Source organism: Cinclus cinclus, chromosome 1 (assembly GCF_963662255.1).
Source record: "Cinclus cinclus chromosome 1, bCinCin1.1, whole genome shotgun sequence".
Lineage (NCBI taxonomy): Eukaryota > Metazoa > Chordata > Aves > Passeriformes > Cinclidae > Cinclus > Cinclus cinclus.
In genome coordinates this window covers 113,563,894-113,586,809 of record NC_085046.1, presented here as the reverse complement: position 1 = coordinate 113,586,809, position 22,916 = coordinate 113,563,894, and the positions used below count along the sequence as shown (strand labels likewise).

At 40.7% G+C, this 22,916-nt stretch overlaps 1 protein-coding gene across 1 annotated transcript; it reads right to left on the bottom strand.

The window, feature by feature from the left end:
- Nucleotides 1-497: 497 nt before the first annotated feature.
- On the bottom strand, nucleotides 498-22,626 carry TGS1 (trimethylguanosine synthase 1). Its single transcript, XM_062501821.1, has 13 exons — nucleotides 22,529-22,626; nucleotides 21,828-21,892; nucleotides 20,282-20,454; nucleotides 17,682-18,554; nucleotides 16,822-16,928; nucleotides 15,795-15,881; nucleotides 14,793-14,964; nucleotides 12,980-13,328; nucleotides 11,959-12,132; nucleotides 10,851-10,994; nucleotides 9,141-9,357; nucleotides 8,024-8,102; nucleotides 498-941 (listed from the first exon to the last, which is right to left on the bottom strand). The coding sequence occupies exons 1-13, from the start codon at nucleotides 22,624-22,626 to the stop codon at nucleotides 825-827; spliced, it is 2,655 nt and encodes an 884-aa protein (XP_062357805.1). The 3' UTR covers nucleotides 498-824.
- Between the last annotated feature and the right edge of the window lie 290 nt (nucleotides 22,627-22,916).

The following is a 22,916-nucleotide window of genomic DNA, read 5'->3' as shown; positions in this document are numbered from 1 at the left end:
AAACTACAAGTGGGAGCAGAGAGCCCTCACCAGGAAAAGCTGGCTTATTTCTGCCCTCCCTGAAGCCTGTGTGAAGATTCCAAAGTCCCAAAAAATGGGGGGGGGGAACACAAATCCCTCTGCTTACTGATACAAACCTCCAGGCTGAAGGTTTCTTCAAAACACCTTTGCAATGAAGAAGAATGGCGGGGAGATAAAAAAATGAAATAAAATGACAATACTTAAGAGGGTAGAGTCCCAGCTTCAGACATAAACACACCCAGCTCTCTCTTTGAGCTGCAACAAGCCAGAGCAGTCACTAGAATTGATGTCTGAACCTTCATCCTGCAAAGAAAACCTGAAAAGGTTTCTCAGTGAGCATGGAGCAGAGAGGTGGATTTGGGTTAACCTCTCATGGTGCACCTGATCCTCTTGTTCCACTTGATGTTCAGATGCTTTTGCTTCTCAAGCACAGACAGCAGCTCCTGTGGCTTTCAGACTATTTTTTTGACCCTCTGCATGCCCCAAAACCAGAGCAAGCACAGAAGTGGTATATGTGAGATTTACAAAGAAATCCTGAACCCCACTTCCATGGGTTCGGCTCAAACCTTGCAAGCCTGCATTTTATAAAGACTTTTTTCACACATTCAGAGCTTTTGTACATTTACAGTTTTGTCAAAATTACTATAAAGCATTTATTGACAGTAGCAATAAACAGAATAAATTTCTATAAACAGAAATTAAACCAGAAAACAGCTTTAAGTAATTTTTGACCAGCCAGCTGTACAAAAGCTTAAGCAAAGCAGCAGTCAGGGAGGCTGGGTTTGGAAGAATCCACATGGAGTTCAGGAGATGTCATGCCTTATTAGATCACCAAAATAAGCTGTTATTGTCTTCAGTTTGTTATTGAGAAAATTTTGTTCTATTTCAACTTTCCCTCCTGGCCCTGCTAAGGAAGCCACCTGAAAAACAAAGAACAAAAAGTAAACCAATCAATGCAAAGAGGCAAAACCCCAAATCTTCTACAGCACAAACAATCACACACACAAAAAAAAAAAAAAAAAAAAAAAAAAAAAAAAAAGAGTATCTCTGTTCTGTTATACTGGTGGAAAAACATTCCATGGCAGCTAATGCCTCTGATCCTCTTTTTATGTCTCCTTTTACTCACAGAAGCCGTTTGTGGCTTGTGACTGAAAAACTCGCCTCACCCAAATCACAAAAACAAGAGGATTTCAGAACCAAAGAGCAAAACTCAGAACTTGACCTGCTGTGTGAGGCAAGAGGTGCTAAACTCTGGTTTTGCAGGGTACTTGGCATTTGAGACACCCTGGTGTAGCAAAAAAGCAAGCTGCAACGCGTGCTTTAAAGATGTCACATCCCAAATTTTGGGTGAAGAGTAAAACTAATTTTAGCAATTAGAATTGGGAAACATAAAGGTTGCACTGAAGAGTGGCAGGGTGGAAGGGAACAACCCAAACAAAACCAAGCCCCAAACACACAGAGAAACTCACAAAAAAAGTCACAGTTAATGGTTGTTGCTATTGCAACTAAAGAAAAAGCTCTTGTATGCACTGGAGTTGCAGGCAGTGCTTCTGCAGGCTGGAGGAGCCTGTCAGGCAGTACCAGGCCCAGCTTTGTGTTTATGACCACCAGAGTGAGAATTTCACCATTCATGCTCTGCTGGACTGAGCCCAGTGCACACCTTTAATGCTTGACGATTACAGACACCATTGCACAGGGGACTTTGCATTTTGGACTGGAGCATGCAATACTCTCCCCTCTCCTGTTCCTGCTCAATGTCTTGTAGGATGCCTCTGAGGAAGAACAGCATACAGGCCATTAATTCCTCATCAAACTGAACACTGTCTACTTTCTTCCCCCTCCACTGTCGACCCTGAGGACCTCTCCTGGGGGGGGGGGGGGGGGGGGGGGGTCCATGCTCCACAGCCAGTTCTACTCTGTGCTGCCATTCTCCCGGGCAACTACAGGAAAATTATTTCTCTAGTTCCCCATGCAGGAAAACTTCCCAGGCAGACAAAGTTATCAGTCTACAAGCCTGTAGTAGATTTTTAACTGATCTTTAAGACGAGATGATGTTAGGAGCTAAAACTTTTGAGTTCAGGCTGTGTTATTAACCCTTCTAAAGCCCCTCGAGACTTGACTCTGTCATGCAGGTTTAAATTTAAATATGTTGAACTTCCTCTATTTTATTGCAAGTAAAAAAACCAGCCTACTATCAAGAGAAAATAAGAAATTAATTTAACTTACACTTTGAACCTTTATTGACTTGTCCACAAAACTGCCACACTTATCTAAATCAAGCATTTACTTTTCTGTCTTGATTTTCTCCCTTTTATTTTTTTTTGTTTTTGCAGACAAAAACAAAAGTGTGAGCAGTTTCTTCATCTTTCAACTGCTGGTGATAGGAAAAAACGCTCTGCATTCTTGTTAGAGAGGAACCTGCCACTTAAGTAAAAAACCAGAGGCTGGCTGACTTATAAATAGCACAAGAATCTGAAATTGGCAAGTGATCAGGAATGTTAATTTTACAACTTATCTGTTCTTACTTGAAATCCACAAAGCACTGTAGGATTATCCATAGTTTTTCTAGGAAGATGTTAACTTTTAATTTTTTACAAACAGAAGCTGGAATGTCCCTTCTGAAAAGCATTAAGAGGCTTTGCACTTTATAGCTGAGGTCACTTAAGTGTTCCAAAATATTAATTGGATTAGTCAATTTAATACAAGAATACTGAAATTAGTGTCTTGGGGTTATGCACTCCTGCTTTCTGGGCACAGTTTGTGTCACCAGTGTATCCAAGTATGACTAATGCAATGATATTAAACATTGTGTTTACTAAACACTTCTCTTAGAAGACCAAGTAAAACAAGATGCCCTACACTGACGGGTAGTGTCTACCAAGGGACAGCTGAAAATTTACATATGCTGTGCCTGGTCTTTTAAGTGTTAAATCCAGGATAATTCTGATTCATTTCAAACAATGACTAAAGGTATTTGATAAACCCAAAGGTGAAAAAATTTAAATAAACACATGTGAATAAGCTCTGACAGATCTGGTACTGTATGCTCTTCAACCCACCCGATATTCAGAGGAGAGAAATGCAAATCCTCTGTGGCAATGCTTAGTTGTAATTGTTGGAGGTTGCAAATTTAATTACGTAGGAGTTGCCAAGTTTTCCTCGGCAGGGCTCAGTCAAGCCTGACAAGTGAAGTGAGGGAAGGCTGCCACGCACCAAGCTTCAGAAGGGTGCTGGCCTGGCAGAGGAACACCCTCTAAAAATAACAGCAGATTGAGGAACGATGCTTTAAGAAAAACAAAGGTGCTCAGCTATTTTTAGAGATTCTGACAAACATCTCCTGTTTTCGCAGTGCACTACAACAGTGAACGGAGAAAGGATTCTTAATCTCTTTTAAAAACTTGACCAGTCCAAATTTCTCCATTTTGCACTTTCCTGTGTGCATACAATGATTCCCTGCTGGCAACTCTCCTTATTCAGGTTTATTCTTTAGCCCAAACCCAAATTACTTGGGTGGAGATGTATTACTTCCTTTGCTGCGCTGCTGTCCCTGGGCAGAGGTAAAGGCTGTAGCTTCAGTTAACACCTCCCTGCATCCCTCTCACCTTCATCCTTTCATTTCAGTGACTACCACTAAAAAGAGCTCACAGCCACAGCACATCAAAAACGTAGCCAACAGGTTTGAAGAGGAGACATCAGAACAGATGAAAACATGAAAGGGGAAACAAACATAGAAGACTATTTCAGGAGCAGAAGTTGCTTGAGGTGCAAACTTCCCTTAACATTCTCCAGTGTACTTTTGAACTTAAAGGTTTTCCTACTGGTCTTGGGGTTTTTATTACATTTTTCTAATAATACTGAAACTCCTTTAGTAAAGTGACTTCCTATCTGTTCCAGGTACCAATTAACATAACTATGGACAAAAAGTTTATCCTATTTTTTCTCCCCTCCCAGAAACTTTTCTGAGGTATGAGAAATAGAAGCTTTTTGACTTGATATGCAGTCACACATGGACACTGTGAATCAATTAATTGTACAGAATTCTACTAAAATGAAAAATCGCCTCCCCCTGCACCCAACCTAAAAGCTAAGGGGAACAAAACCCAACCCACTTGAAAAAGAAGGCAATGGTATTCTTTACACCGAATAAAACAAAATGGTCTCAGGCAGTTTTGAAAATGTACAGGCATGCATGTGAATTATGACACTGCCACAGTAGTGCTGCCACCCTTTAACAGGCCAAACATTTATTTATTTTTTTCTTACTTTGCATAGGCAAACTACAACTCAGTATGCAAGCACTATGAGCTTTAGGAAGACTGAAGTTCAGAAGTATCACTCTGTCTTGGTGTATGCTGTGGGTAACTTCTGGCTCTTTTATCAAGGACAGAGGACATATGAGTTTAAAGTGGGCTGCTTAAAAGCTGTTGTTATTAACACAATAGTCACAGCTGAAGTGTATGCAATTACATTCACTTAGCAATTATCAGCCTGCAAAACACATCAACCCACGGTCTTCTATCTGCCAGCTCCCCTAATACCCAAGCATCTTAAAAATACTATCAAATCAACCTCTGTTCATTTCCTGGCCTCTCACTCCCTGCTTTGCTCATTGTTCTATTTACTCCTAAATAAAAATTACTTTGCTTCAGCAAGTCCTATTTGGCTAGGTCTCCATTTTAATATAATAGCTAAAAGAGAGAGAATTCAAATAAATAAATGGGTTTTACCCATCTTAATGCTCCCTTCATTGAACAGTCATTTTTAACAACTAAAACTTCACAAACAGAAACACAGCAAACATTTTTCCATCCAGGCAGTAGAACTGCAGATAGAACAAAGCCTTGGTGTCTAACTCCTGATTTTCTCAAAATGACTGATGGAGATGAGGTGGGAACAAAGACAAGAAAAAAAAAAAAAATACAAGTACCAGCATAATGTGTATGTTTTGTAGGACTGTCAAGGACCAGAACACTTTGCTTAATTCAAGGCTCACAGAACTACTCTACACCAGATAAGAAGCAAAAAGCCATTCCTGTATTCTGGCAATATTTGAAATATAAGCCAGGTCTGGGACACCAACATTTACAACAGCAAAAGCTCCAACAACAGCACAATTTGACAAAATGAGACATAGCTACCACAAACAACAGTATGCCTCTCTTCAAAGAAAGGTGACATTTTAATCAATCACTAAGGCACAACCTGCAGCTAACCACACACAGGCAGGATGAGTAATCAATTCCCAATTCCCCTCACAACAGACCAGGTTCACAAACATTTCAGGCTCACCAGTTTATTGGGGGGAGCCATCATGCATCCTGCCAACATTCTGACCACCAGTCAGAGACCAACAGTAACAGAATACAACTTCTACAATGGGAAGAACAGATTCCACCATTAGCAGGAAGGTCCTACAGTAACTAATTGCAGGTTACTCCTTTTTTGCTGCAAATATTAACATGCAGAAGTATTATCTGGTACAGAAAAGAGTCTGTGAAAGAGATGGGACTACCTGGGATGACTCAATTTCCCAGAGGTGAGTATACACTTCTCGCTCTGCTCAGTGAGGCAGAGCACAGCTTGATAAACACTTCACAAATTACATTTATGAACTACATAACAGGCAGTAATAGACATACATGCTTTTTAATGTATGCGCACACACAATTTTTATTCCTAATAATTCCTAGCTAGAAAGAATATTGTTAAAGGTTAATTCAACCTAAAAACTGACCTGCATATATCACAAATTTTCTAATGTGTTTGGAAACAAGGAGATTTGATGCAATTCAAGGAAATGTTTTTACATTTCTTGTAAACGAACCAACCATCTTGCACTGGTTCGCTGCTCCCTCTCGAGGCAGAAGTGCAAAAGTTCATTTCTCTTCAACCTAAACTGTGTGGATTTTTTTAAGGGAATTCAAAGAATCCTATTTCTCTCTACAAGACCAACTCTACACAGAAACGGCCATACCTGTAGAAGTAGTAAGTGCTGTTTTTTGCAATAAAATCATGTGGAACAAGGCTGGGTATCTTGTTCACCAATAAGGGAACGAACACTGAGTCCTCTGACACAGCTAGGTCAAGGTCAGCTGCCACCCTGCTTCCAGTAGCAGGATCTCTATTTTATGTTTGCTATCTAACATTGATCCAATAGCTATCTTCCATAAAATTACATATTTTCCACTAAATCAGTATTTTTATTTCAAGGTTGCTTCTAACTGCCTTTTTTTTTTCCTATTTTTTCAAATTTTGCTGGAGAATCACAGGCCTGCAAGTATAATGGTAGTAAATCCAGAAACCTCATTCTTAAATACAGCCAGAGATTCTGGTAGTCAAACCCGTAACAGTCTTCTGTGGACCAGAGTATTCACCAAGGTCAGGTTTTGAACAGTCATGTTTGACACACCTTTGTCCACACATGATGAAGACACTTCCTTAAACTGTGGGCTAGATTAACATTCCCTTTCCCCCCCTCAGATTATCAACCTTCTTGGTTCTTTGGTTTTGTTTTTTTTTTTTTTTTGTTCTTATACTAACACTATTTCTAAAGAAAGACATAAGGAGCTGATTTCTCTTCCTGAAAGTAACCCATAGCCTGGAACACTGAACTGAATCCAGGACCTCAGCCATGAACTTTTAACAACTGAGCCATAGCTCTGAGCAACAGCTGCTACTCTGCAGCAACCTGTGTTAAGCCAAACCCATGGATGTCATCATCATCATTCAGAGTCAACTGCACCAAGATGCAGAGATGTCAGGACACCTGGCACAATCACCCAGAAGAGCTCAGCTCTTCTGTAGGAAAAAGTGCAGGCCTGTGGAGAGTACTCCTGGATGCTTTTGTGGAATCACAAGTTAAGTGTAGATGCCTTTGGGCATTTAGAATTCCAGTAAAAAGTGCTCATGAGTAGAGCAGAAAACTCTAAGGTCACTCTTCATCATGGGAATGAAATATTTGATACAATGTAGTGGTAAGACATAATTAGAGAAGCTCTACCTAAAATTAAGGTTCCTGTTCAAAGATTCATGGTGCATTTCATAAGCCTGAAATGCAAAAAGGAATTGAATCATCACCTGCCAAAGCAATGGTGCTGTGCACAGCACCGGCTTAGAGTCTGCTAATACTTCAGGCCATGTGAATTTCAGCCAATTTCTCAAGCCAGCTGTTTGCCACCAACAACTCCACAAGCTACCATATGGCTTGATGCCCTGCCTCCTCTAAGTCAGACACAGTTTTTGAAAAGGCAGGAACAAGTCCTGGGAAGTCCTATGGCATCTTGCAGGTGAGAACTCTTCCCTACTTTGCAAAAATCTACAAGACATAATTAACATAGAAAATACACAGAGGAAACTGAACCAGACACTCAGGGGAATTGTTAGTCATGCAACTGCTTTAAAAACAAAACAAAACAAAAAAACCTACCAAAAATCTCTAATACAAAAAACCCCACACCAGCACCACAAATTCTGTGTTTATCACAGATCACTTCAATGCAAGCAGCCTTTATGGAACCACACACCTGTGTGGACACTAACAGTACCACCCTTGGTGGCATGATATTTTTGTCTGATCTACTCATCAGTGAAAGCAATGACTGCAGGCTGTAATTTCCTGCAACTCCTTCATAAACTGACAGCCATGAAAGTCTGGGACTCACTTATCAGATAGTGAGAGCTGCGTAAAATATACTGGATTTTGGTATTTTTATAATGACGTATGTGCCTGGCAATTGGCTTTGAAACTTCTACAAGAAACCCCATTCTATTGCTTTAAGAAGAAACAGTGTTAAAACCATGGAAATAATCTTATACCCCCATTTCTAAATACACCAAAAGTACTGCAAAACACAGAAATCACGTAACACAGGTCAAATTTAAAACCCCCAAATACCCCACATTCAGCTGAATAGACTTAAAAGTCTTACGTATGTGCTTATAATACTTGTTTTAAGTCAGCTGAGCATTTTATTCACTACCAAAACCTCATCCAGTAGCACACCTGGTTAATATCAGCATTCCGAGGCAGAAAATACACAATATTGTTGGTGATCTTCTTGGAGAGCCTGAAAATTTCAAATGTAGAAGCCAGTGAAGGAAAAAAACAAGAATGGGGAAGGAAAAGTTTCTTTATATTCCTTCATTTTGAAAGTATGTCTCAATTTCAGCTACTATGCAATTAAATGACAGTATTTTGAGTGTGTGAGTAGGATTCTCTTCTGAAATGTAGAAACTCTATTTCACTATTAGTACCCTAAAAGTAGAAAAAATACCCAACAGTCACTTTTTTTTTCAAATTTACTAAACTACAGAGAAATATTTGAGAATTTTGAATGTTGTTTGTAGCTAGTATATTTCACTTACATTTGTTTTTTAATCCACTTTGTGGAATCTCTCACATGCACACAGTTTTTCCTACTCCTATGAATGTAGCTACATTTTAGCAAAAGAGGGAACAAATTAAGATTATTCTAGGACCAAAGAAACCCCACATTTCATATGCGATGAAACTATTATGTTAATACCTTCCCAGATGAATGAGTACTCAGTATCACTGTTAATAAGCTAATACAAAATTCTATATATTAATTAAAAGAGTTCATGTTTTGCTTGCACTTTTCCGTGATTTCCCAAGTCATAGGCAGATGCTATGACTGAGAACAGTTTTCATAAGATATTTTAAATAAGATATACCTTTTGTGAATCAGTGAAAAAGTGGAATTAATGACAAGGTCATAGCTCACACAACTAGTTATCTGTAATATATATATATATATATATATATATACACACATACATACATGACTATTTGATTATTTTGGAGTTTCTTAGTAAAATAATTTAAAGGAGTTAAAACTGCTGAATTAATTTTTGAAGTTGAGAGCTACTCAATTCACTGATGGATTTTTTGCTTTCAGGAAAACCTCATGAATTTTTTTTTTTTTTTTTGGTAATAAACAGTAAAAATACTTAAATGTAGGTGAAGAGGACTAAACGAATGGTTTGCGTCTGGAACTGCAGATGCAGCTGCCGGGCGTATCGCGCACAGTCGGCCAACCGGGCACGCAAACCCCACGGGAAGAGAGAACCCCACGGCAAGGCAGAACTGGAAAGGATATCCATCCGGGCAGATCATGGTGTGGATGTCGAAGATTTCGGCGGTGGCGTAGTCGGGGCCCCCCCAGGGTGGGCTGAGGAACACCACGTCGGCGCGCAGGCCGGCCGCCAGCGCCGTGAAGTCCCCGCACAGGAAGTCGATGCGCTCGGCCACGCCGTACACCTCCGCGTTGTGCCGCGCCAGCCGCAGCTTCTCGGGATCGATGTCGATGGCGATCACTGCCCACGAGACACGGCCGGCACAGCGATTAACGGGACCCGGGAACACCACCCTGCTGCGGTTGTCAGGACGGACTGGACCGACGCCGTCATCAGTCCTTTAGTAAAAACTTTCCGGGCCTTCTCTCAAGCAACTCTGCTCAGTTCTGACTCCTTTCCTCAAAGGCAGCTCCACACTGCACTGACTTCTCTCTGCAAGTTTCTTTCTTCCTTCTGTATGACTGGCTAACCCCAACCCGTCCCTTACCTGGCCACCTAACCCTGTCTGTCCCTCACACAACATCTTCCTACCTATCTGTTCCTTGCACAACCACAGTCCCTTACCTCCTCACAGCACAGCCAGCAGACTCCATCCCAGACTGCAGCAGACTCTGAGTATCCAACTACAACTTACTGTGAACCCGCTAGCTCTTCCATAACACTCGTCCTCATTGGGCAGGCAAGGCTGTTTTCACTTCTGAGTAATCAGTACAGCTGTAATTAATTGGGAAAGATTGCCTTCTGCACTATCCTTACAAACCATTCTCCTACACCACCCGACCACCACTGGCAGGTCACCACGGTCAGCTCCTGCTGCTGTGACAGCCCCACACTTCGGCTCAAGGACCAGACATTGTCTGTCTGCCTAAGAGAGGAAGTCCTTCTTGCCTCAGGTTTGGCAGGAACCTGACAACTTCAGTGATGTCCATTAGAAACTAACTCTTCCCCTTTGTTAAAGAGGAAACATTTATCTGTGGCAAGCCACATAGTTCTGAGAATTGAGTTTAAAAAGCCCCAACCAACACAGCCCAAGAAAGATGGATGATACAAGAATAGCACAAAACAGCAGAAATTAAAATTTAGCCAGGAAATACAAAAAGCGAAGTGAAATGTATAGATTGGATGACAGCCTACCAAATTTAATGCAGTTGAAACTACCATTAGTCTAGCTCAAACATTAGTCAGAAGAGTTAAATGAACTGGTATGTGCATCTAGCAGGAAACGTTTTTACAGGAAGTACTCTCAATGTTTCACTACAATTTCATTAGCTAGCATTAGTCTAACATGAAGTTATCATCACTTTTCTGTACTTGGTTCTGCAGAATCTGCAGGTCATTCCATTCAGTGCTTTAGGTACTATTCACACGGAATAGTGTGAATGTTTTTGAGTACACAGACTTCAAGTAACAAATGGGAAAAGCAGCAGCTTTGACAGAAGTGTACTTTTGCCAGTGATCTCGAGAGCATCTGACAGACCAGATGTTATGCCACAAAAATTAGCACTGACTAGTACAACACAAATCCAACTCTGACTTAAAACAGAAAATCAGATTTATTACTCCTTTTTGATAACAGAGAGGTCATATTGTGAGTCTGATGAAGTAAAACAGCTGCTGTTACTACAGAAGCACTGAAAAAGGAAATAAATCAACAAACAGAGCATATACCCAAATAGTGTCAGGAAAAAGACTGAAGAAACAAAAGTACTGTGCTGTATACAACACCTACTTACCTCTTTTTGAGGTCAATGCAAACTGAATAGCATTTCCTCCAACCCCACAGAACGCATCCACTATGATGTCGCAGTTGAATGACTGACTGACGCGGAGGGCAATATGCTCAGCTATTTTCTCAGGAGTAACAGAAAACCAACCCTCTGCAGAGGAAGGGGAAGAAATGTATTTTCACCTCTTATTTTAAGGCCTCATAATTTAAAAACAAGCAACCAAGCCCCCACATAAAACTGAAGGTTTAGCATTAATCCCAAGAACTTTGGCTTAGTGCATTCCACCAGGAAATACCGGCTTTGAAGATGATAAACTCTGCTCAGCCCAGAGATTTGTTAAGCAAACAAACTCTCACTGAAGCAAACTGATATGCCTCAATCTCAGTACATGCTTTGTTGACCTTGGTGCTGAGGATTCTAGTTTACCAAGGAGAGGTCCATGGGCACAGCTATGAAAACCATTATACATCATGATTATGCTCTGTAGCAAATAAAACCAGAAATATATTCTCTCTTATCCAACATTTTATCTTCTTTCACCACAATGTTTGCTCTGCCAGTTAATCTGCAAGTTTATGAGGGAAAGCATAAAAAATGGAAGGTTTACAAAAACAAACAACAAAAAATGTTTGGCAATCCCAATTCCTCTTTTACCTATAAATTTATGATTTGAAGCGGTTTGCAAGTAAACATGAAAAAAGTCACTTTGCAAGTGACTGCTGCAAGTCAGAACAAAATAGAATGAAACTAGATCCATCAGCATACTTCAAAGTTTCATGAAATTATTTTATAAAATAAAGAAATAGAAAAATATCATTAAGTTTCTGAATAAGTCCTGACAAAGTATAATTTGGGTCCAGCAAGATCTTCAGCAAATATAAGGACTAATGCAGACAGGGATGTCACACACTAAAAGCATTTCTGAAACCTGAGACTTCTACTCACCTGCCTGCCGGGGGTGGGGAGGAAGGGGAAGGAGTTTATCCATGGTGCTAACACACATTCACTAGTGTTCTTCCTTTACAAAAATTAGTAATAAACTGCAAGAAGGACCACAGATTTGGATACATCCTTGGATATACCACCAAGTCAGCACACTTAGTACTGAACACACCTCTGTCTAGTTTAATTCCCTCATCAAACCGAGAGAAGAGCCGGTAGCGTTGTGCCCAGTACTTGATGAGCTCTGGATCAGCAGCAATCTCAGGAGGTATAGTTCTCAGTGCATTTTTATTCCTCTTTCTTCTTTTTGTTTCCTTCCTCTTTGCAGTAATTTTTTCATCTACAGCTGGAAGACACTGCAAAAGTTAACAGTCACTGTTCTTGTAAGCAAGGAATGTAACTGGTACGTGAGTGTTAAGATTTAAAAACACTGCTAAATGTTCTTTAGTATTGTTTGCCAGATTATGAAGATTAGAGGCCTTAAATTAAAAAACAGCATTCTGTATTTCAAGGGATTAGTCACAATCCTAAAAATTGTCACTGTTCACCCATTATTTAAGAGCCTTAATCTTAAACTGGAGACAATAAACTCTATGTAATGAGCAAACAAGTGGATCAGAGACCAATTTAATGCCCTTTTATCAGTTATGAATAAAAACCAATCTAGACAAGAGTTTTACAGTAATCTAACACAACCGAACTACTGTAGGAAGGATTAAATTATATATGAAAACCTGAATAATCCTGCTTTCCTTTGTTTCATGTTAAATAGAAAAGGTCACAATACTGAATTTTTAAATCCTACAAAATCATTTTAGCAACACATGTTCCCCAGAGCTCAGCAATGTGCATTTGAACCCAAAACTTGATCTGTGCAGCTACCTGAGGTTTAATCACCCTCATCCTTGCAGAAGGAAAAAAAGGCATGAACTGCAAACCTGTTAAACCATGTTGAGGATAAACAATGACTGTTCATCTACAAAGAAACACTGTCGCCATTAAAGACAAGACCTGGGATTCCAGAAATAAGCTAATTCCACTAGCACAGCTCTCAACTGCTTTTGTTACCCCTTATACCTCGTGAGTCTCATTGAATTAACAAAATAAACAGTAGTGCACGACACAGTAACTTGAGAAGGCAGTATTAAGTCCACTGCCAATTCATTTCATCAGTCTGCAAGGAACTGCTTTACCTTGGCTGATGTCCTCTGTCTCTGGCTGGAGATAATCAGGAATATCCAGAGGGACAAGCTGCCGCCCACCGCCGTGCTCGGGCCTCCCTGCCCCCTGCTCGTCGGAGCCACTTGCTGCAGCATCCTGCACCTCCCCCTCAATCCCCCCAGGTTCTGTGCAGGCTGCACTGGAGGATGGTGGTTCCTGGATTTCAGCATCCAGCGTCACACTCTGTGTGGCAGTAACACCTTCCTGACCCTCTGAGTCGCTGCTGCTCACAGACATTGCCTCTGCTTTACCCTCAGGGGTGGCTGGCTGGGACATGTCCTCCTCCTCAGGTTTACTAACCTGCTTCAGGAACATTTCCACCTGCAATTGTCAAATACCACAGATGATCAAATGGTGGTCTATTATCCAGAGCACAGCTTAAAAGCCTTACAGTTCAAGAGCACTTGCCACTGCAGGTACTCTCCACTGCATGTATTTTGAAAATAGTAAAATATCCAGACTCAGAACACTGAAGAAGTCTTTAACCATGTCCCCTTTTAAAATATTTGGAAACAATTTGTCTTTAGGAACTAGATGCCAGCTACCTTCAAAAGGAAAACAAAAAAACCAACCAACCAACACAAAGATCAATGGATAAATACAGCAAATAATTCTCATGTAATACCTAAATAGTCACACTTGACAGAGCCCAGGTGACCAAGTCTACTACTTCACAACTACCTTTCTGTAATCTGCATTCAGGGTTGTACTCTGCCTCTCAGGGAAGAGTTTTTTTTAGCATAAACAAATAAAATTACCTTCACACATTAGTTGCCTCACCTTCAAGATGTACCAAATGGTGCAGATGGTAAAGGGTTCTGCTGCACATCAGAGAGTTGGACATAAGCTCCTAACCAAGGCACAGACACCTCTCCAAACTCCTCAAAGGCACATGCAAATGCTCCTTTTTAGATTACTGTTTCTCTGAGTGGCTCTAGACCTGGAGCAGTTCCTTACCTGGAAGTCTGAGCAAATTCATAACTTTTTTTTCCTTCACATAATTAAAGTTGCCCTCAAACTATACTGGCCCCAGGTACAAAATCAAAAATGAATCAAAAATTATAGCAATGTGACTGGAGTTCAATAAAACACGTATGGCCACCACCAGAAAACAATGCTTTGCATTTGGGTTTTACGGAGCACCAAGCATCCCAGAAGAAGGTAAAGTAACATTAAAATCTGTTCCCTCAGATTTTCAGAAAGACTTAACTAAGTAAAATCTCCAGTGAACAAGTGTTTTTACTTCTCAGCAATTTATCAGTTAGAAAAAAAAAAGCAAAAAGCTATAGATTAAAATAAATGCATATAGAGGTATAAGAAAACCCTTTCAAAATTACTAAAAACAGGGAGTTATATGAAATATACTAACCTACACCAAGATTTTCTGCTGTTGCTGAAATGCCAGTATTAACAACTGATCTCATACGCAATTTGCAACCAAAGATACTTTTAGTAACAACAGAAATCTACACACACCTCTAAAGCTATGTGCACCTAGATGTTAGAAATGACTTCAATATAACTTGGCCATTTAAGCTCACATTCCTCTTGACAGGGTCCACTAATGCCTTTCCATAGCCATCCTAATCTAAATACTCTTCACATTGGTGGGAGTCAGGGAGGAGAGGGAGAAAACAAGAAAAAAAATTAGAAGCAGTGGACCTTAATTTAAAAATGCCATCTACTCTGGGCAATCAATTTTTTTTTTTTCATTTTCATAATACAACAACAGCTAAGGCAGCAGAGAAATCTACAAATTACAACAGTTTTAACAACTAAATATACCTTCTTCAAAGTTTTGCTTTTTTTGCATGTCATTTCATATTCTTCTGTAAAGAAGATGTGTGTGTTTTTGCTCTTCCTCGGTTTACGCATATCCAAGAATTTGGACTTGAGTTTTGCTTTTTTCTCCAAGTACTGCACACTTCGGTGGGTGAAATCTGGAATTCCACCATACCTGAAAACAGACAGACACATAGATAGATAAGGACTTACTTGGTTAATTTTCAGTTTAGAAGCTTTAACAAGAATGTTGATATTTACAAAAAAATGATTTAGATCTCAGTATTTTGTATTGCTCCATTTAAAATACATCACTGGGTGCAGCTGTAAAACAGTGTACCTTCATGAAAATTTAAAAAAAAAATATCTGACAATGTTTAACCTAATTAGATTTTTTTCTAATAGCTTTGTAACTTTAGATTAAAACAATTTCCAAGGCCAGCCTGAAGAATAGGAAATGAAGAAAATATCTTGATTAGCAGAATAAAAGATCCTTTTGGTGGCTGTCAAGAACCTCCAAAACAGCTACTTTTACCTTCCAGCAAATGCAATTAAAAAAACACCAACCAACTAAAAATAATTTCCCTGGCCAACCGCTGGCAACACTTTACTAGTATGGCAACATTTCACCAATATAAAGGAACTTCATTCCAATAATAAAAAGTTAAAAATCATGATCTTAGCTCACAAGACTCCAAACTGAGAGGAACATTCATTGTCAGAGCCTTTAAGCTCTAATTTAAGTAGCTGACCAACCACTTTAAATTTATACAACTTAAAGTACCTTACATGTTACACTAAGGTTACAACTGAAAGTAATGATGTGTTACACCTTAGTGTAACACCTAAGGTAATTTCAGTTGTCTAAATGATTCCCAGAGACTAACTCTGGGAATCAGCTTCAAAAGTTTAACAAAAAGGAAATTGAGATGAATGGTCTATTTCCATAATAACAAGAGAGCTGACTTGCTATGAAAAGCCCCACAGTTTCTCCTAAGTAATTACTTTTGTCCTGTGCCACACTTGAAACCCAACACAGAGCAGGTTTCCTCAGGATCTTCCACTGGGCTCTCATCCGCATCCAGCTCATGGCTAGGAAAAAACACAGATGACAAAGTTACTGTGAAAAAAACAATCATTCTACAGCTATACCACTAAAAATCTTGTGTATTGAAAACATTTAAATGTTTTCAACTAAGTTCTTCCACACTGCCGAAACCAAAGCAAGCAAATAACACCACTCTATTCTTTTGCATGAATTTTGGGTTGGTTTGTTTTTTTTTTTTTCCCAATTCTATAGACAAATGCTCTTCTACTGGGTCTATAATATTCCAGCTATTCTGAATGACCTCTTAAAATACTTAATGGCAAGCCCTACATGATGAAGACAGAGTTTGCTCACCCTCTTTCCAAATTACCTTATTCATCTATCACATTATCTACATTATCTATTATTAATGCTGCGGCAAAAGCAAAATACTAAAACAAAACCAAAGGTACATGATTAGCTGGTAACAATTCCACCCACTCCTTCACATTTGAGTCTGCAAATTTATTAAAGAGAAAGAGCCATCTCACCCTCTTTGAGATTATACATTTTTAAAGAAAAAAGAAAAAAAAACGGTGACAAGGCAAATACTATCTATTTTATGACTGCCATAGCTCTAAGCATTTTACTGAGTTAAACAGTATAGATTATTTACTGTTGTTCTGGTATTGTCTACATTAATTAGACCTAAATAAGCAAGCTACCCTATGCAATTTAACAAGGTCGTATGCTTCAGTGGCACAAGAACAGTACCATCACCTTGCAGAGTCATCAAGGCCATGCATTGCTTTCATAAAGCTCTGAAAGAGAGGAAATATACACTGCTTGTTGTGAGGCAAAGCAATAAGCAGTGATGGAAGACTGTGTGGCTTTGTACTGACATTTTAACTCATATGCTCAATCAAAAGTATATTTAGTATAAATCAGAAGGCTCCTGGACTTGGACTTCAGGAGAAAATAGCTCATGTAAATTTCATTACTTGCCTTCTCTTGACTTTAAAATGCCTGTACTCAGGAGGCTCTTCATCCTCATCTTCATCTTGCTCATGAAGCAACAACTGCTTTTTTTCATTTGAATTCAAGCTACATGACTCCTGCACACCTAAAAAAAGAAAAAAAGAAAGATACAGCAGATTTTCCTTCTGCATAAATCAATTCCCTGTCTTCCTGTCCCCAAAGTACTCCTGCAGCTACAGCTTGGTTATCTTTACTTGTCTTTGAAGGAAAACATACTAATAAAGCTTCCAGTATTACACTGTAGCGTAAATAATCTCATGAAGGAGCAACTTCAAATTATCTAATAAAATACCTACACAATACAAAATTTGAAACAGTTTCCTCCTTGTGTGCAAAATTTTGTCTCCATCCATTAGCTATGCAAAGACTTCACACAGATTTAGTAAGGGGAGATTTAAACACTCCTCTTGTTTCTTTTCTGAAAGGAGATCTTTTTACCTCACCCATTCCAGCTCCACTGCAGGAATCAAGCTGGGACCACACCTGCTTATTCCTCTCTTTAGAAAGTCACTAGCAGCAGACTTAAGTCTAAGCTGCAATATCAAGACTAAAGTAAGTTATTAAATATGCACTAACAGTGATCTCTCACCAATATCTGTAGTACATTTGAAGATTTATGAAGTACATGTTCTGTTAAAACCATTTCTGGATGAAGAACACATTCAATATAAAGGTTAGAGATAAGAAATCATCCAAAGAAGCAGAGGGAAGAAAAAGGAACTAAGCATATAACCATTACACAAAATACTTGACTTTTTAAAAATGGCGTAATACAGACATGCCCTTGTTTCTTACATATAACCACCTAGAGAATTCTCATGATCAACATTACCTGATTTTGTATTACCTGACTGGTTAACACTGTTATTTTCACAAGATGCTCTCCTTTTCCTGCTTCCTCCATCACAGGGTTCCTTCTGACTCCCACTGTCAGATGAACTCTGCTCTTCAGGATCTTTGTGGGCTACTGTTAGAGCAGCACTGCTCTGCTCCACTTCCTCCAAATTCAGATTTAAATTACAAATCCCAGAGATTATTTCACTGTGGGGCTCAGCACTTGAAGGGAGTGTCTTCTCACTTCTGGTGTTGGAGGGAGACAGCTCCAAGCTCAGCACTTCACCATGCTCAGGTTCTGGGGTAACCAAGCCCATTTCTCCTGAAAGCTGAGTCTCCTGTGCAACCCCATTAACTTCCACCTTGTCATCATGTGAGCTCTCAGTCGTCCATCCTTGACTTGTCCAGTACTGAAACTGTTCCAAATAATACCAGTACAATTCATTATAATGCTGCTCCCATTCTTCCTTAGTACCTGGATTATTCCAAGGTTCAGAGGCTGTGATGCCCTCAGACGATGAGACCTCCTGGTGCTTTTCCAACCAACTTTGCCAAAGAAGGCCCTGTCCGTACTCACCCCAGTACTTCTCCCATTTTTCCTTAAGTTCACTGGGTAAAGCCTCACTTGCAAGGCTTTCTGAGCTTTCACAGTTCTCTTCAATTACAGCCTGAGGTCTGCTGCTCATGTCACACTGCTCTGTAGCTAGGGCCATCTCACCAGAAACAGATTGGATACAACCACCACAAGCTTTGTCCTGGCATTCCTGCTCCATTTTATCCTCGTGTTTTTGCTGTAACTCTTTTTTCTTCTTCTTTTTCTTTTTCATAATCTTCACGTTATTTTTTTTTCTGTAATTTTCTGTTGCCTAAAAGATAATGGAAAAGTTAGAAGTCCACAACATATATGTACACCATCTTGTCCTCTCTCCAATCACATTTCTATTTCCATTGGAACCCTTCCTCTTAGTGCAATCCTGCTGTTAGCTTTCTCCCCAAAAAGGCTGAAGAGTTTCTGGGTCAGATAGGACCCTGCTACATAGCTTCAACTGGCACTTCTAAGGAAGCTGTGAGGAAGAGCTGTAAGAAAGTCTGTAGAAACATACACACAAAAAAGCAGAATGATAGACAGAAGTGGGGCTTCTGAGTGGGAAATCATTAGTAGCTCAAAGATTCAGAAGGAAAGTCATCAACAAGAAACACTATAAAATCCTAAAGGGAAGTTGGTCAGGAATTGAAGGGTGACAAGGTTGAGTTCAACAGCAAAACAGCATCTTGGTAACATCAAGGATCTGTTTTATGCGGTTGGGGTGGCTGACCCTCACTTTTACCTGGTATCTACCTGACCAGGAAACACTGTTCAGTGTCTCATTAGGATAGCAAACATAATGCTCAACCTCATAGAATGTTAAATCCTTGCTATCTTTGGATTCCATCCCATAATAATTTCCAAGTTGGCTAACAGAAATATAAGGAAGCAACAACCTCGTGCCCAAACAGGTGGCCCTTTCATTTATGCAATACAATCATTTCACTTGTTACAATGAACTCAGCTACTACAGTTATCTGGTGAAACAGAAGACAAAACCCTGTTCCTGAAAGGAACACTAAGGTAACTTAGTTGGTTTCATTAATTACAACCCCACCTGTTTCAGAGGAGCTTCCTGTGATGACAAAACTCACATGGACAAAGGACTGTGAATGTACACCCCATCAGCTACAATCCTTAGCGTAAGGTACACTACAAAGAAGTTAAAACTGAAGAACTGGCATTGATCTTTCATCTACATCCCTCATGTTAGTACACATAGTCGCCTAGTCATAGAGTAGTCATCTAGTAAGAAAATGTATTATCTTCCCATTCAACTTATTTGCCTATTACTACATAGCAACAAAAATTGTAAATGTACTTTGGGCTTGAAGTTGGGTTCCTGTATGGTCTACTTACAAGTTATCAATTAAAATCACATACAAGTTTCTCCTATTTATTTACAAATGGATCAGGTTAGAACCATGCTGTCTCTCTGTCAGGGAGGTCTGTATTCCATAAAGTGGACACTGTGAATACTACACTGTCTTTTGGTCATCTGTGAAAACTTCAGGTGCCTTCTAAAGCCCAAATGCTCCCCATGGGAAGCAGAGCACCAAAGCCTCTCTCCTGCCTTTTGGAACAGCCTGGCTTTATCAGCTGCAAGGGTGATTTGAAAAGCAGCTGTTTACATTACTATCAAAAGCTAAATGGTTAAAGCAGACAGTGTGAAAATATGTGCTCAGACTGGAGTGTACTAGCTGTCCTGATGTGCAGCATCAGCTTTACCACAGCTATTTTAAATCAGGTTTCCGTAGTCATGAGAGCAGTATAGATATGGAAGCATAAAGCACAGCCTTGACCCTGTTTAGTCCTACTGGCAGGGGGGGATTATAACCTGGGAAGACCAAGGTGCTGTGTGCTGTTACCAGGATGCAACACAGGCACCTTAAAGGCAGCTCAGATACATTTCCATGAACTGCCATCTCAGAAATAACTGAGAGGAGGCACATCCCTAGGTCTGGAAACACAACACAAACAGAACAAATAAAGCAAGTAAAGATTTACCACAAAGTCCCTGTAGGCTGACTGCCCACCGAACTGAAGAGGCAATCCCATGCTCTTCATAAGCTCAGCTTCCGAGTCTAGTTCAACTTCCTCCAAGTCCAGGGCATGATTAGTATCCACCTTTAATCTCACATTGGAACAATGGTTCTCCTCCTCAGATGCTTGTTCTTCCCCTGTTAACAAGTTATATCCATGAACATAATCTGGTTCTGACACCACAATGCCACAGCACGGCATACAGAAAATAGCAGAACTGCTTATGCTTTCTTTCTCATTTAAAAATCTTCCTCATAAACAGCTCAATTTCTGCGTAGCTATCAGTAGGAATCAAAATGTAACTTCAACATATCACTGGGTCTGTCTGGAAAGGAGTTAACATTCTCCACAGCAGCCTCTATGACTTTGTCTTTGGGATTTGTGGCTGAAACAGCGTGGATAGCACATTGATGTTTTGGCTGCTGCTGAGCAGTACTCACACAGCCTCCTAATTTTCTCTTTGCCTGACTCTGCCCTCCCCAGCAAGCCTGCACTTCTATCAAATTGTTATGCAAGAAAAAAAATGTACATAAAATCACAAATATTATTGAGAAAGTAGAAGCTGTATATGGATGGAAATTACAAAATCAAAAGCTCTTGACTCAGTTGATAATACTGAAACATTCAAGGTTTTTGGTTTGGTTCACAATATATTTACTGCCAAATTATCACATAACATGAGACCTTTCAATTTTTAAGTGATTATTCTTACCACAAATCACTTGTACATGTACAAAAACATAGTTTACAATCTCATTCTTTCACTCCTCTCACACTGCCTCAATCTAATCTTTGCTATTAATTATCAGCTTCTGTTTCTGCTCAGACTTCCTTTCAAATCAAGCTGTTATGATGCTGGATCTCCCAACACGGCAATGATAAAAAGCGATACCAAAATAATTATGTTCAGGTAGGCAAACATGAGGAATTCAGGGGATGGAGTAAGGGAGTGGTGTTGAATTTATCAGAGTACACACTATGATAATTCCTAGATTACAAGCATGCCAAGTGAGAGACTTATTTTTCTGGTGCTCCTCATATGATTCATTGTATATAAGTGAATCATAATTTTCCCCATCGCTGCTATTGCTTCTTCTCTACTTTTGGCTCAGCAGATTAACTAGTAACAGCTAATGTCCTAGGCTGGGGCAGCAGGAGACAAACACTAGGATCCACAAACCCTCTATTATGCAATCAACTTCGAATTAAGTCAAAATTATGATTTAAGACCAGGTCAGGGACGTGCAATATGATCTGTTCCATGCACCAGGTGAATATTAAGTGAGGTGGTAAAGTTTATCTGGACAGGAATAAGCACTGCACTTGGTTTGACACTAACTTCTACATCAAGATTATGGTAACCTGGAAGCCACGTAAGTTCTAAGTTATTATTCACTTCTGTCCCCATGGTACTGATAAAACAACACAGAAATAGGAACTACTTAAATAACCACACATAACTCACTTTGAGACTGCGCCTCATATTACACAGTACATTGTATTACCTTACCTGTACTGTCATTGTCATCTTTGACATAAAATCCTTTCAATCCCAGTTTATATAATTTTCGATCTCTGGAAAAATAAAGACAGACACAGATGCAGAAAGTCACCGCTAAAACTTTTTTTTTCTTTTTTTTCTTACAGTAAAAGCAATCATTCAGTGGAAAAAACCTCCCTAGGGATGCAAGAAAATCCCCACCACTGGACGTTTCAAGATGATACTGGATAGGGTACTTAACCTCTTCTAGACTCCGCTCCCATGAAATGCTGGACCAAGTGACCTTTCCAGGTCCCTTTCTACACGGGCTGTCCTGTGACTCCAGGAAACGCGGAACAAATAAAACAATAAACAACATCTGGAAAAGGCAACACTTTAATTATAAGCCTGACGGGAAAGCCCATAGGAGCGACGTTCAGAAAGCGCTGCAGCTAGGCATTACATTCCGGAATTAAATGCTCCGGTCCTCCTCTCGCTGGGAACGGGCGCGGGAAGGGGAGCGGGAAGGGGGCGGGCTCGGCCTCTGGGGGCTCCTCTCACCCTTTTCTGCTCCCCACCCCTGCAGCGATAAACATATCGGGGTGCTTTTGTGCACAGCCCCGCAAAACCCTGCTCCGCTTGCATCCCTCGCCGCAGCAGCAGCGCGGCCCTTCCCGCCCGTCCCCAGCGGGAACCTCCCCGGCCGCGGGGACGAGCCCGCCGCTACTCACTCGACGAAAGCACGGGAGCAGAGGCACAGGATGGCGCCGGCCTCCCCCGCTCCCAGCAGCAGCTCGGCCACCAGCCTGGTGCCCGGGTCCTGCACCATGGCTGCGGGGAGCTCCCCACGCCGAGCCCGGGCCCGGGCCCGCCGCCTTCCGCCGGAACCGCTGCCCGCGCCCGCCCCGCTGCGGCCGGGAGGGCGGCCCGGGGGGATGGAGCCGGGGGGATGGAGCTAGAGGGATGGGGCCGGGGGGAGGGAGCCGGGGGATGGAGCTAGAGGGATGGGGCCGGGGGGAGGGAGCCGGGGGGATGGTGCTTGGGGGAGGGAGCCGGGGGGAGGGCGGCCGCCCGCGCTTCCAGGGATGTCCTGCGAGGAGCGGGAGTGTGTTGCTGGGG